This window comes from Borostomias antarcticus (assembly GCF_949987555.1).
Source record: "Borostomias antarcticus genome assembly, chromosome: 29".
NCBI lineage: Eukaryota > Metazoa > Chordata > Actinopteri > Stomiiformes > Stomiidae > Borostomias > Borostomias antarcticus.
Genome location: NC_140262.1, coordinates 258,326 through 273,325, shown reverse-complemented (window position 1 = coordinate 273,325; position 15,000 = coordinate 258,326). Strand labels below are relative to the sequence as shown.

General features: G+C 45.1%; 1 protein-coding gene across 1 annotated transcript in view; it reads left to right on the top strand.

The window, feature by feature from the left end:
- The window catches only part of ankfn1a (ankyrin repeat and fibronectin type III domain containing 1a), a gene marked incomplete at both ends in the record, with an annotated part of 63,836 nt that overhangs the window by 2,131 nt on the left and 46,705 nt on the right, over positions 1 to 15,000 (top strand). The window contains 1 exon segment of the mRNA XM_084459819.1: positions 3,004 to 3,198. Within this exon segment, the coding sequence (XP_084315945.1) occupies positions 3,004 to 3,198 (195 nt within the window).

Below are 15,000 nucleotides of genomic sequence, written 5' to 3'. Positions count from 1 at the left end.
ACACGCACTCACACACACTCACACACACACACACACACGCTCTGAATGGTGTTTGGTGATTCATGAGAACACACTCAGTAGAGAGCATTGTGGGAGCTAGACAGGTGGGTCCTCCTACCTGGTCTAACATCTCTGGCCCACAAGCCCCTCTGTGTGTGTGTGTGTATGTGTGTGTCGTGGTCCTGTCTGACATGAAACACTGGCCACTTTAGACTCAGACCCCCAGACCCCCACGCCCCTCCAGACACCCCCTCCCTCCTCCACACCCTCCCTCGTCCCCATAGAAAAAAGGTTTGTCGTTTAATGGTTTAACTTTTCCAATGATGCATGTAACGCCAGGCAATTAGCGCTAAGTGATTTATAATCCTCCAGGGCAGCGGAGAGCTGCAAAAACACTGGAGACTTCTTTGCCTCTTCCTCTCCTCCTCTCTTCTCTACTCCTCATCCTCTCCACTCCTCTGCTCCTCCACCTCTCCTCCACTCTCCTCATCTCACCTCTCCTCCCCACTAGTACGTCTCCTCCTTCTAAACAAACACAGGGTCAACGGTGCTGTGTTTCTCCTCCAGGGCGTTATGCTTTATGTTGATGTCATCCCTCAACTGGCGAGTAAATCAGTCAGGCAGGGTCCTGACAGCCCGGCTCCTACAGTAGAGGTGGGAGAGGGGGCGGGTGGGGGTGGGGGTAATTTACGAGCGCTCCTGGGGTCCCAGGGGGGCTGGTGGAGGGGGGTGGGTATTTAGAACCTCCCCAGCGGCCAGACAGACAATGGAAGACTGTGTGTGTCGGTCCCTCAGTCAGGAGGCCTTGTGTTCATTTTGCAGACCCACAGTTAACCACCACAGTTAACCACCACAGTTAACCACCACAGCTAACAACCACAGTTAACCACCAGAGTTAACCACCACAGCTAACAACCACAGTTAACCACCAGAGTTAACCACCACAGCTAACAACCACAGCTAACAACTCACAGATAACCACCACAGCTAACAACCACAGATAACCACCACAGTTAACCACCACAGTTAACCACCACAGTTAACCACCACAGTTAACCACAACAGCTAACAACCACAGCTAACAACCACAGATAACCACCACAGTTAACCACCACAGTTAACCACCACAGTTAACCACCACAGTTAACCACAACAGCTAACAACCACAGTTAACAACCCCAGCTAGCCACCACAGCTAACAACCACAGCTAACCACCACAGCTAGCCACCACAGCTAACAACCCCAGCTAGCCACTACAGTTAACCACCACCAACTACTACTAGTTTGCCTTTGCCAGCTCAGTTGCCCAGTTAGCTCTCTCTTTCTCCTTTCTCCCTCGCTCTCTCTCCCTCCTTCCCTCCCCTGGTGTTATGCTGTGAAAGAGGGGCTTCTTCTGCCCTGGTGTTTGTGTGTGTTTATGTTGCTGTCATGGTCGGTGACCACAGCTCCCAGAGAGAGATAGAACATGCAGCCCCTGGCCGGGGGGGTGGGGGGGAGGGGTGCCGGTGGGTTGGCAGGCTTGTACCATGGTCTATCTGGGAGGCCAGACTAGAGACGTACACAGTCCTGTGTGTGTTCCTCCCCTCTCAGAACCCCTCCCCCTCCTCTCCTCTTTTCTGCATGCGTCTCCTCTCTTCTCCTCTCTTCCCCTCTCCTCTCATCTTTCAAGACCATGGGCAGCATCTGTTGCGTTGCCCACGACAACCTGTGTCCTGCATTGCAATGTGCTCCGTCCCCTCGCCCCTGTGTCCGTGTTCTAATACCTCTGGCCTGTATGTTCTCCTCTACAGAATGTTCTCCTCTAGGTTCTCCACTGTGTTCTCTTATGTTCTGCTGGGTTCTCTCTGTCATTAGCTCACTGTGTTCATTGATTGATTATTATTATGAGTTTAAAGTAAAAAAACATATTATACATTATATCCCGAGGGCAGCACATGTAACCATTCAAACATACTGTATCTCCAAAGTGGTCATTACATTTACATTACATTACAGTCATTTAGCAGACGCTTTTATCCAAAGCGACTAACAATAATTGCATTTAACGTAGGAAGAGCCAATGTACTACTACTTGCCAGAACTCACAAGTGCATCTTCTTTCTAAAACAAACAAGTGACTAAGAGCATAATCTAGTGCTGAAGCAAAGTGCAAGAATCACAATCTAAAGTACAGTGCAATATAATATAATAAGTGCTTAGGTGGGAGGATTGTTGTAGTACTTCTTGAAGAGATGAGTTTTGAGCCTGCGACGAAAGATGGGCAGCGACTCTGCTGTCCTGACATCAGTGGGCAGCTCATTCCACCACTGCGGGGCCAGGACAGAGAAGAGCCGTGACCGTGTCGATCGACCGCAGGAGCCTCGGAGTGACGGGGCAACCAGTCGCCCTGAGGTAGCAGAGCGTAGTGGTCGGGAGGGGATGTAGGGTTTGACCATGGCCTGGAGGTAGGAGGGGGCTGTTCCTTTCATTGCCCTGTAGGTTAGCGCCAGAGTTTTAAACTGGATGCGAGCCGCTACAGGGAGCCAGTGTAGGGAACGGAGAAGGGAAGTTGTGTGGGAGAACTTGGGGTGGTTGAACACCAGGCGAGCAGCAGCTTTCTGGACAAGTTCCAGAGGTTTAATGGCTGACGCCGGTGCCCCCGCGAGGAGGGAGTTGCAGTAGTCCAGGCGGGAGATGACCAGGGCCTGGATGAGTACCTGCGCCGTTTCATTAGTGAGGAAAGGGCGAATCCTCCTGATGTTGTAGAGCATGAATCTGCAGGAACGTGTGACGGATGTGACATGTGAGGAAAATAATGGTCCTTGTGTGTTTCTGGTAGTGGTTACATTGACTGTGTGTGATAGACTGTACATTGGTAACTCATACTAAGATGTACTGTGCTTTTATCTAGCCTTTCTAATCTCATCTCGTGTGTGTGTGTGTGTGTGTGTGTGTGTGTGTGTGTGCGTGTGTGTGTGCGTGCGTGCGTGTGTGTGTGTGTGTGTGTGTGTGCGTGTGTGTAGTCGTGAGTGTGGAGAGCCGTGAGGCCCACCTGAGCAGGCTCGTGGTGGAGGCAGAGAGGAGGGCTGGAGAACTGGGAAGCCAGGCCCAGAGAGAGAGCCTGAGCCTGGACGCCTGTGGCAAGGACAAGACCCTCCGAGCCTGGGAGTGGAGGAGCAGGCTCTACAAACGCATGAGGACCGGCTTCCAGCACGCACGTCAGTATAGGGGGAGAGAGAGAGAGAGAGAGAGAGAGAGAGAGAAAGAGAGAGAGAGAGAGAGAGAGAGAGAGAGTGAGTGAGTGAGTGAGTGAGTGAGTGAGTAGGCTGGTGGGTATGTGTACTGTATACTGTACTGTATGTGTCCCTGTGGGGGGACAGTGACGTGTGTTGGTAGGTGGGTGGATTATACATATATGTGTGTGTGTGTGTGTGTGTGTGTGTGTCTGAGCGTGTGTGTGTGTGTGTGTGTGTGTGTGTCTGAGCGTGTGTGTGTGTGTGTGTGTGTGTGTGTGTGTGTGTGTGTGTGTAAGCTGTTTGTTCACCCATACCCGCCTTGCTAAATGCTAATAACTCATCTGCCCATATGAGCACTAGTAGGGATCTGAGGTCCACACTAGATCATTGTTTGCAAATATAGAACATGCTACAAAAAGAGCTACAAATATCGTTCAAGTCATCTTTAAATGCCTTGACATGTTCCTGGGTTACTAATTACTGTACGTTCATCTCAGAACCCTATGATGTTCATTTGACCTTTGACCTTCATTTTGACCTTGACTTTGACCCCATATCTCAAAAATGGACTTCCCACCATTGTAAACTCCTAAAAAGAGGTATTACATGACCGTCTAGGTCAGGGGTGGGGAACCTCCGGCCTCCGGGCCGTGTCCGGCCTGTGAGACTATTTGATCCAGCCCGTGAGGCAATTCATAAAAATAAACAAAAGCAACCTCAGAAATACCACCCCAAAAAATTCTCCAGACAGCGATTATATTTCCCTCTGAGATAAAACGGTCACGTTCAGGGTCAGTGAACATAGCAACATGAAAGTAAAAGGCAAGCCAGTGTGCCTAGTTTGTCAGGAACTGGACGAGTTGAAAGGACAAATGCACTTGGATCAAGTCAATCCTCTTTGGCGAAATTTGGGTGCTCAAGAAGCAGTCTTCATAAAACCACAATCTGACCGAGACAACATTATGCATGCTAGTTTTCTGGTGAGTGAGCTAATCGCTAAGAAGCTAAGGCCGCATTCAGAAGGAGGATTTGTGAAGGAGTGCCTTGTCAAATTGTTCCAAAGTGTCATTTTGTCTGGAAGAACTGTCTCAGATCGGATTACTGACATGGCACAAGATATTGAGAAAACACTGAAGGACACCACAAGAGATTTCCAGTTTTTCTCACTGGCCGGCGATGAGACAACGGACATCACAAACACCGCACAACTAGCCATTTTTGTGCGGAGGATTACAGCTGAGTTTGATACGAGGGAGGAGTTGCTGTCTTTGCAAGCCATGCATGGCACCACCAAAGGGGAGGATTTGTTTGAGCAAGTTGTTTTGTCTACGAACAAATTCAAACTGCATTTTGATAGTGTAAGTGGCCTGGTCACGGATGGAGCCCCAGCCATGGTTGGTGCGCAAAAGGGATTGACTGCATTGGTCAAAAAAGAAATGAGCCATCTCAGCCTCGATCCAAGAGAGTTGTATGCCACTGTATCATACACCAAAAGAATCTGTGTGCACAGTCCCTGAAGCTCAATAATGTGATGACAACTGTTGTTTCCACCATAAACGTCATCAAAAGCAGAGGGTTGAACAGCCGCCAGTTCAAGGAGCAACTGAGTGAACTAGAGTCAGAGTACGGAGATCTGGTTTACCACTGTGAGGTGTGGTGGCTGAGTCGTGGAAATATGCTCATACGGTTTTACTCACTAAGAGAAGAAGTGAAACAGTTCATGGAGATGAAGGGGAAACCAGTCATGGAACTCAGTGATAGCAAGTGGCTGTGTGATTTGGGCTTCATGGTGGACATTACCAAGTATCTGTCAGAGATGAACGTCAAGCTCCAAGGTCCCAACCAGCTTCTCAGTTCTCTGCAATCAAATGTGAAATCCTTTGAAGCTAAACTAAAGCTGTGGCAAGTGCAACTGGATAGGGGAAACACTGTCCACGTCCCCGCTCTGCGAGAACACAAGCCCGCTGTGACATCTGAATATGCTGCTGAGTGTGCAACACCCCTCCAGGCATTTGGAGAGAGGTTCCAGGACGTGAAAAGTAAACAAAGGGAACTGAACATATTTGCCACGCTGTTTAATGTGGAACCAGCTGATGTGCCTGACAACCTACAACACGAAATCATTGAGCTGCAAAGCAATGACGAGCTCAAAGCTAAGTACAACAACCTCCCTCTGCTCGAGTTCTACGAACTGTATGTATACGTGCTGAGGATTTTCCCATTCTGAGGAGACATGCACTGATCAGCATCGCTGTTTGGGACGACCTACCGCTGTGAGCAGTTCTTTTCAAAACTGACTCTTGCAAAGACTCGGTTCTGCTCAAGACTGACTGACCCAAACCTGCAAAACCAGCTGCGAGTCGCATCGTCATCGTCATCACTACCATCTGACACCTAACACCTCGCCAAAGAGAAACAGTTCCAGCCATCACATTAGGTGAGTCCAATATATGTGTTCAATAATTTTGTATGGCCCTCAAAGGATGTTCTAAAAATCGAAATGGCCCTTGACAGGAAAAAGGTTCCCCACCCCTGGTCTAGGTCATCAAGATCAAAAGTTGAAAATTGGCCAATTTCAACAATGGCCGCCGCCGCCATCTTGAATTGTGAGAAATACAGAGAAGTTGCACAAGTAGCAACCAAGCTAATTTGGCTTTTCCAACTATATAGAACACATTTCTGTGAAAAACGTTTGGTGTAGTTGACATTTCCGGTTCACCCTTTTTGGCAACTATGTCACTAAAATGTTCCTCTTCGTCGGCTCTACACGTTTCTTGCAGCGTTTCAAAGCGCAGTAGAGGGTCGTGCGGACGGCCCAGCGCTTCAGTGGGTGTGAGCTTCCCTCCATTTAGAAGCTATACAATGGTTGGAGTGCCAGTAAAGCCCGCAGGGTCATCAAAGACCCCACCACCCCAATCATGGCGTTGTTCTGCTGCTGATGTCTGGAAAACGGTACCGCAGCAACAAGGCCTGGACCTGCAGGCTCTGGGACAGCTTTTTCCACCAGGGAACCAGCCTCTAGAATAATGTACACTGTTGCTTGCCTGCCTGTGAGACAGACAAACTCAGACTCAGACCCTGCACACACACTAACATGCAAATAATGCACATTTGCACTTTTCACACACCTAAACCTTACACACACTATACTTTAACTTTTATTGTATAGTATAGCGCTGTCCTATTGCATTGCACCGTTCTTTTTCCCTCCGCCCCAGCGACAGCGCAGGGTGAGAGGTACCGTAATGTTTTTTTGTGGTGTGTGTTCGTTTATTATTTATTACTTGTGTGCCTCGCGGCACAAGTAATAAATAATAAACGAACACACACCACTGTGCTGTCTGTGTGTGGGTGGCAGAGCCGGCCTTAACCATCTGGGGGCAATTATAAGAAGATAAAAATGTATAAAATAAAAGACCCATATTCAATGACCATTAACCCATATTCATAACAGTGTGATTATTTTAATTAAGGCATGCTTTGTTTTTGCAGTGGAATCCGCTTATCGTGATCACGTCCGGCCAGGTCAAATTGATCCCTATAAGCGATTATTATAACCGAATTCAACTCAAAACATGTCATGTTTGGGCTTGTTGGATTCTGTGGGTCGAGTCAAATACATTGATGTCCCTATCGCAACATTTGTTCAATGTCCCTGACCGCTAGATCGCCGAATTGTTTTTTGTTGAAAAAGACTGTGCCTCACCTGTCTCCAGCTCATTCAGTCGGTCGGTCCACACAAAAAGAAATACAATCCGATGCAATACAGTGCGTGCCATCTCCTTGTGAAAGTAAGCTTTATCTGTTCTGATTATCCCTGGTCACATGGCTGGAGAATTGAAGTTGTGTTCTTCGGCAGGAACTCAACTCGGATGTTTCTCAGTGTGGTGTTCTTCATATCATGGGCCGTACAGTTGTCAACAAGCAGCAGAATCTTCTTCCTCTCTTGGCTCAATTAGCGATCCCACTCCTTCAACCACTCCATAAAGATTCTCGCTGCTTGAGGAGACTACATCAGGTAGCCTGGGGAACAGCAAGCTTCTCTGCAGCATCTCGCTGACTAGTTTTTGGTCATATCGTTCGAGGAGACTCTGTTCTTCACTGAGAGAAAGCGCTTTTCTTTTTCCCGACATAGCTGCACTGCACAGTGTACGCAGCTAGGACAAGCCAGCTAGGACAAGCCAGGTAGGACAAGCCAGCTAGGACAAGACAGGTAGGACAAGCCAGCTAGGACAAGCCAGGTAGCTAGCTGAAAGCAGACGGGTGCTTTCAGACCCAAAGACCCAAAATGAACACTGTAAGCAGATTACATGATTACTATTGGCGGTTTATTTAAACTGCATTTGTATAGGAATGATTCTGTCTTTTTGATCACTATAAGTGGATGATCACTATAACCATGATCACTATAAGCGGATGATCACTATAACTATGATCACTATAAGCGGATGATCACTATAACCATGATCACTATAAGCGGATTCCACTGTACTCATTTAGTTCAAACTAATTATTTGAACTATAATTCAGATCACACAAGATGTTTTTGATGTTTGAAATGTGTTTATTTGACTTTGCAAGTCGCCAGGCCATAAAAAAAGTTTATAGATTAAATTCTACTCAATTTAGACTGTAGTCTGAATATTTCTGAAATTCCGACAAATTAACTTTTGGCCTGGTAGGATTATTTAACCCCAATTTACTAGTTCATATTTTTGACACCGTCAGTCATGTTCTTAGTGAGAGGAAAGGGGTGACTCGAATTATAGTCGGGGGCCCTAGCGAGGGAGGGGCCCGTTTCAGTTGAAACGGGTAAAACATAGCAAAGGCCGTCTATGGTAGGTGAGTATGTGGGTGGGAATGTATGTGGCTGGATGGGCATGCTGTTCGCACCATAGCTCGAAAACAAATAACCCTATGATGTTCATACTTGGTACATATATTCCGCCCAAAGTACCCTGGACCTGATTAGATTATGGAGCGGAATTACAGGGTGGATCCACAAATCATTTTTCTCTTTCCTTATTAAAGTGTATAGGAGTTATTCATACTTCCGGCCAGCAGAGGGCAGAAACAACTACCTCTCTCCATTGCATGCTTTCATGTTGAGCTCCTCGCGAACATTTTGGAAAAATCGTTTTTTGACTGCAGATCAGAAGTTTGCACTTTTGTGTGATTTTCAGAAACGTCAGTGAAGTCAAAGTAGCAGAAATTCACTTTCTGAATGGAAGCAAAAACAAAAAGTGGGTGGTCACTTCCGCTCTAAGGCTCAAGTTGGCACCTCGCCCGAGTGCAGTCTATTTTTTTTTTTTGCTAGCAGGATTTTGCAAAAACCGCTAGACCGATCAAAGCCGAAACTCTGTGCAGGGGTGTAGCATGGCCCAACTCATTAAACCCATTACATTTTGTAGCGGATCCAAATCAATGGGCAGATCCACAAATTAACACACAGGGTTCCATGAAACCTTTACCATCAGAAAAATATCTAGGCTGGTTAATCAATCATGTCTCAACACTATAATTTACAATTTGGTGCAACACTATTGCTTTCAATGCATCTCTTATCTCAACATCTCTTATTACATGCACAGACATATTATACACTTTTCTTTTCATGCACTGTTTCAATATTCTTTTCACTCTTGATTTCAGTGAACAGAGTAAAATGATTGTACTGTTTACATCCACACATTTAGATTTCCTTTGCAATTAGGCTACATTAGTAACACATGGAAAACATTTTTGAATTTTTAGCCTTTTGCTAAATCAGAGACCAACAAGGACACATTGTATTTCCTTGAAGTCTTACAATAAGCAGAATATTCACAACACTGCCCAGAGTGCTTCTTTGTCCAGCTGAGTTGCTGGCTTGCAGGGGCGTGACCGTGTCACTTCCTGTCTGCCTGTCTGCTTTACCAGCCAAGACTTGACCATATTCATTTGGGTTCCACTTTGACCAAGGAGGGCCATTCGGGTTAACAAACATTAACAACGATAGTCTTTATCAGCAGACTACACCTCAGTGGACTGATTATTATATCCATTAAACTGAATCCTCATTCACATTCTGCACTGCTCACTGGTATGAGGCTGAGAATATTAATGAGTGGGGTCAGGGGTCAGGTATTATGCTGGAGTGTTCTTCATAGTCCCTGAAGCCCTAGATCACTCTCCTTGGGCCAAGCCTGAACTGCTGTGCCAGTTGTTTGATGCAAAGCTCCCCTTAACGCTCATCTAAGGGCACAAGCCAGTTTTCTGGATTAAGCCTTAAATTTATCAAGCAAGTCTGTATACTGAGCCATGTTCTCAGCTGATACACCTGGAGGTCTGCTTGAGCCAGTGCTAAACAATCTGTCCTCCAGGTTCCCAATGAGTGACTGTTGAATCTATCTGCCTTATCCTCACACTGGTTGTTAAGGAGTTAAGGAGTTGCCACAAAACTCCAGTCTCTCTGCAGCTTTAAGGGCATCCTGCTTGTTATCACCTGGAGTAGCTATCATTGAAGACAGAAATCGAATGGTTCTTCTCATGAGCTTGTCTGCTTTTGTGAGTGTCATTCCTCTGTCTTGCAAAGTGAGTAGACATTCTCTAATGTGTCATAACTGATCATTAATCCTAAACCACACAGGGACTCCATTATCCTAAAAATAAAAACAAACAAGTAGAAATTAGTTTAAGGAGAAAGACTTCAGCTCGCTGCCCCTTCTGCATGTATGTTTCCAAAGGTCACCTCTCATTTCACATCTGCCAATGTCTCAGCAGCTGAATAGCAATAAAAGACTTTCATTTCATATGAATCACCTACTATTCATCTCCTGCTTCCTCCTCCACCATCTTAGCAGGTTCATCCTCCTGGGAAGCTGCTTGTTGCCCACCAGCAGAGCCCTCCTCAATGAGGTGAAAGGAATGGAATGGTTAAACTTGTAAACAAAACATCATGCTTTACCATGTCCTGTAAACATTTAGCTATCATCATCATCATCATTTTGTCCAGAAACAGAAGTTGAACCAATTACAGCAAAATAGCTAACGTTATAGGAATCATTAGTGTAACTACTTTAGCCACTGACCGCTACCATTAATGTTATGGAAGCTGCTGCTAGTTGTTGTGAGCTCATGAGCTAACTGGCTATCCCACATTGTGCAGGATTAGCATTGGAAGCATTGGAACTGATGTGTCCTGGTAACAAGACCTATCTTAATTTATCAGACATTTTCATGTCATTTCAATTCACAGCTATTTCAGTGGCATGACTAGCTTCCCTCCTACCAGTCCTGAACAGAAACAAGCCAGCCACGCACATAAGCCAGGCTTGACCTGGCCTGGTTTGAAATGTAGAGAAATCAGTTCATTCCTGCTTCCCGCTTCTCTCAGAAAACGAACAAGTTGTCCTCGGAACTGACCTTGTGTGCTCCCGCTGTATGAGTCAGCGTGATTTTGAGGATACTTTCAGACTTTGAGAGCGCTGGCACAGGGGAACATTCCCATGGCAAGCTATTCACTGTCTGATTTCTGATCTCTCATCATTATATTATATAATTTATTTTGACGTTTCAGCCTGTTGGCCTTCTTCAATCTATCAGACCAACGGGCAGAAACGTAAAAATCAAATAACTGCATATGAAGCCAGAGTGTGCAACACTTTTTCTTCTTTCTTATGATCAGTTCTTCCAGTGATCGGTACCTCACAAGAGTACCTTGGTGTGCGATAGCTTTTTGTTATCTATAAGCTATAGGCTTTCATGATTCACATGCTCTATAGATGTCCAGAACTGCACAAGCACCACTGGACAGCCTGTCACTTTATTTTGTCACCTTCGCTACTTTGAATTACGGATGTACAGTAGGCTAAGATGTTTATGGTATGAATTGGATTTGAGGATGTAATTGGTCATTTTAAATAGGCCTATCTTTTGATGCCTATTTGAATGGACTGCATCGATCAATCAATGACTCCACATTACGCAAGTCTGTTTGTTTGGGACTAACGACAGTAATGTGAGTTTTCTAGTTTCTCTTTCCATGTTTTTCAGTTTTACCCTTTTCATCAATAAAACGTCATTTTTACAACCACGTCTAATTGATTGGGAAGGCATTTAGAGCTGCCGGTCAAATCATAGCCTACTTATTCGGACTCAGAGGAGGACATAACTGTTTATTGAGAAACAATTGATAGGCAGGCTGGGCTATATAAAGAAATACCACAATGCATCTAGATTTATAACATTATGGTTAGGCTATGCACTTTATGGTAGACTGCCCTCTCGCTCGCTAAGCAGGCTACATTGTGTCTGTTTTGTTCATGGCAGAGGCCTATAGCCTACACATAAAAGGGAATTATTATCACCGGAGAGATTTAAATGTCGGACTTCAACAGATTTTCCCGGACAAAAACCGGTAATTGCCGGTTAACGGAATCCCTGACACACACACACAGAGAGTAGGGCTCAGCTAACACACACAGAGTAGGGCTCAGCTAACACACAGAGAGTAGGGCTCAGCTAACACACACAGAGAGTAGAGCTCAGCTAACACACAGAGAGAGTAGAGCTCAGCTAACACACAGAGAGTAGAGCTCAGCTAACACACAGAGAGTAGAGCTCAGCTAACACACAGAGTAGAGCTCAGCTAACACACAGAGAGTAGAGCTCAGCTAACACACACAGAGTAGAGCTCAGCTAACACACAGAGTAGAGCTCAGCTAACACACAGAGTAGAGCTCAGCTAACACACAGAGAGTAGAGCTCAGCTAACACACACAGAGTAGAGCTCAGCTAACACACAGAGAGAGTAGAGCTCAGCTAACACACACAGAGTAGAGCTCAGCTAACACACAGAGAGAGTAGAGCTCAGCTAACACACAGAGAGTAGAGCTCAGCTAACACACAGAGAGTAGGCTCAGCTAACACACAGAGAGTAGAGCTCAGCTAACACACAGAGAGTAGAGCTCAGCTAACACACAGAGAGTAGAGCTCAGCTAACACACAGAGAGTAGAGCTCAGCTAACACACACACAGAGTAGAGCTCAGCTAACACACAGAGAGTAGAGCTCAGCTAACACACAGAGAGTAGAGCTCAGCTAACACACAGAGAGAGTAGAGCTCAGCTAACACACAGAGAGTAGGACTCAGCTAACACACAGCAGTGGCGTGTCCAGACCTTTTTGACTGGGGTGGCCCAAGTGGGGAACTGACTTATGTAGGGGTGGCATGAAGTACGAGTGCACATCGGGGCGGGGGGCACGGAATAGCATTAATTTACCATTTTTGTCTCTACTATCCATATCTACTTTAATTACTTTATAGTGTCTTACATTCCTGTGTTTAAAGTTTAATTTAAAAGATACACAGACCTACCAATCTCAACAGAGTGACACCATACAAATGTAATATAAAACTTCCATACTTTATTCTTTAACAACTTGTACAGTACTGTATATACAAAAGAAAATGCACATTCTCAGAGTAAGTGCCAACAAACTTAAAATAAAGTACGGTAATAATGCCAACAATATTGAACGGTCACAGTATAAAGTAAAGTGCCAATAAAATAAATAAAATAAAAAACTGTCACAGTATAAAGTAAAGTGCCAACAAAAAAACCAGCCCAGATACATTTAAAACAGTTGAATTCTCCTGTTCTTGTGTTGGCTTGCAAACACTTTTATAAAGTCATCCATGTTCAATGCCTTAGCTCTTCTTGACTCAATGCTTAGCACACCTAAATGGCTTAGCCTGCTATCTACCATTGTTGTCCTCAAATGGTTTTTAATTAGCTTTAGAGCAGAAAAGCTCCGCTCACAGGCAGCACTGCTGACTGGAAGGGCTACAGCTATTTTGCACAGCCTGAAGAGCTCATGAAACACCTCTTGGTACGGTTCTAAAAACACAGTCAAGTCTAGAATGCTTGCCAACTCTCTTGCCCCACTCTCAGCCTTCCTTTTCAAAATTCTCCTAGCCTGGTGAAGCTCATGAGTAAGATCTTCTTGATCACAACCATACATTTCACCCAAGCCAAATACTTGGTTGTCTTGAAGGAATGTACTGCTTTTAGGGTTTAGGGCCTGTAAACCCTTCATTATTAAACAGTTAGGTTTTGAGAACCTTCTTTCCAATTCACCAATCATGGAGTCAATGATGGGGTAGAGTAGTCTCTGTCTGAATGTATCTTTGTCATCATTACCCTTCCGCAGGCCTATAGTACATGTCACATAAGACCCACCAAGTTTGGAGCTAACTTTTTGTGATCTCTTCTTCTCACCATTCTCAACAGCTATATTGCACTGTTTGGCTGTCTCTACTATGTCATGCCACAGTTGATCACATGTCTCAGTCCTGTACTCCTGAAGTGTATCGTGAAGTGACTCCACCATGTCTACTGCCATAGCTAAATCAACTGAGGGTGACTGTAGCAGGTCAGAAAGCAGCTTTGTGTTTCCGAACAGTTTTCGGAAGGTTGCAAGGAGGGATATGAATGTGAGGTCAATCTGTGCAAGCAAACCTCGAGCATCAGTGGATCTGTCTCTATGATTTTCTTCGCTTATATTTTGAAGGACACACAACACAGCTGGTAACCTATCCATGAAGTTCCTGCAAGCCAATGCTCTACATGCCCATCTTGTGTCACTAAGTTTTTGTAACTCCCTAGGCTGGCCCCCATACATCTCCTTTTGAACATCCAGCCATTTCTGGTGCACATAAGATCCTGACATGTACACATAGAGCTTCTCAAGCAGTGAGAAGAAGCAATCAGCCTCTGGAACTGACTTCACAGTGTCAACTAAGACCAGGTTCAGACAGTGCGCATTACAGTGGACATAAAACGCATGTTTAGCCTCTGTCTTAATTCTGGCTGCCACACCTGTGTGTTTGCCACTCATCACTGAGGCCCCATCATAACCTTGTCCAACAAGATTTTCTTTGTACTGAAGGCCATATCTTTCTAAACACTGGATGATCATTTCGCTGAGCCCCTTAGCATCTAGATGTTGGGCATGTTGGAAATCAAGAAAGCTTTCATGCACAGCCCCGTTGTAGTAATACCTAACTACTAATGACAGCTGCTCCTTCTTTTTCAGATCTTTGGTTTCATCAGCAATGACAGAGAATACCTCACTCTCCTTCACTTCCTTCACAATCTCATCACGCACCATACTTGCTAAGCACTGCAGAATTTCATTCTGTATGGTATTGCTTGTGTATTTTGCATTGCGTTGTCCCTTCATTTTTTGGGCTACCATAGGATTGTGTTTAGCGATCATTTCTAGAATTCCTAAGAAATTCCCTTTGTTGTCATATTCTTCCGATTCACGGTGACCTCTTTGTGCTATATTCTGTGTTGCTGTCAAAAGCAGTACATCTGCAACTGTTTTAATGTAACTGCGATTCTCTTCAACTTTCTTTTTGTACTCTTTGTTAATCATATCTAAGATAGAAGAATCTGTAAGCAATAGCCTCTTGTGCTCATTCCAAGCAAACATGGCATTAATGTGAGACTCAGATTTCTCATGCAACTTAAAGCCAGCATCTTTGTACGTTGCTTTTTTCCAGTGTGAAAAGCCTGATTCTGAGGAGAAAACAGATTCTGACGCGCCAGGCAGGGAGAAGTGTCTGCATGCGTAACAGTAGGCTGAATCTTTGCTTTGTGAGTATTCAAGCCAGGAATTGTGGTTAAACCACACTGGATTGAACGCCCTCCTCTTCTCACCTTGGAGGGTTCTTGGAAAAACCTTTAAACGAGGCTGAGAGGGACCTGCTGCTCTTGACTGTGAAATATCTGAAAGT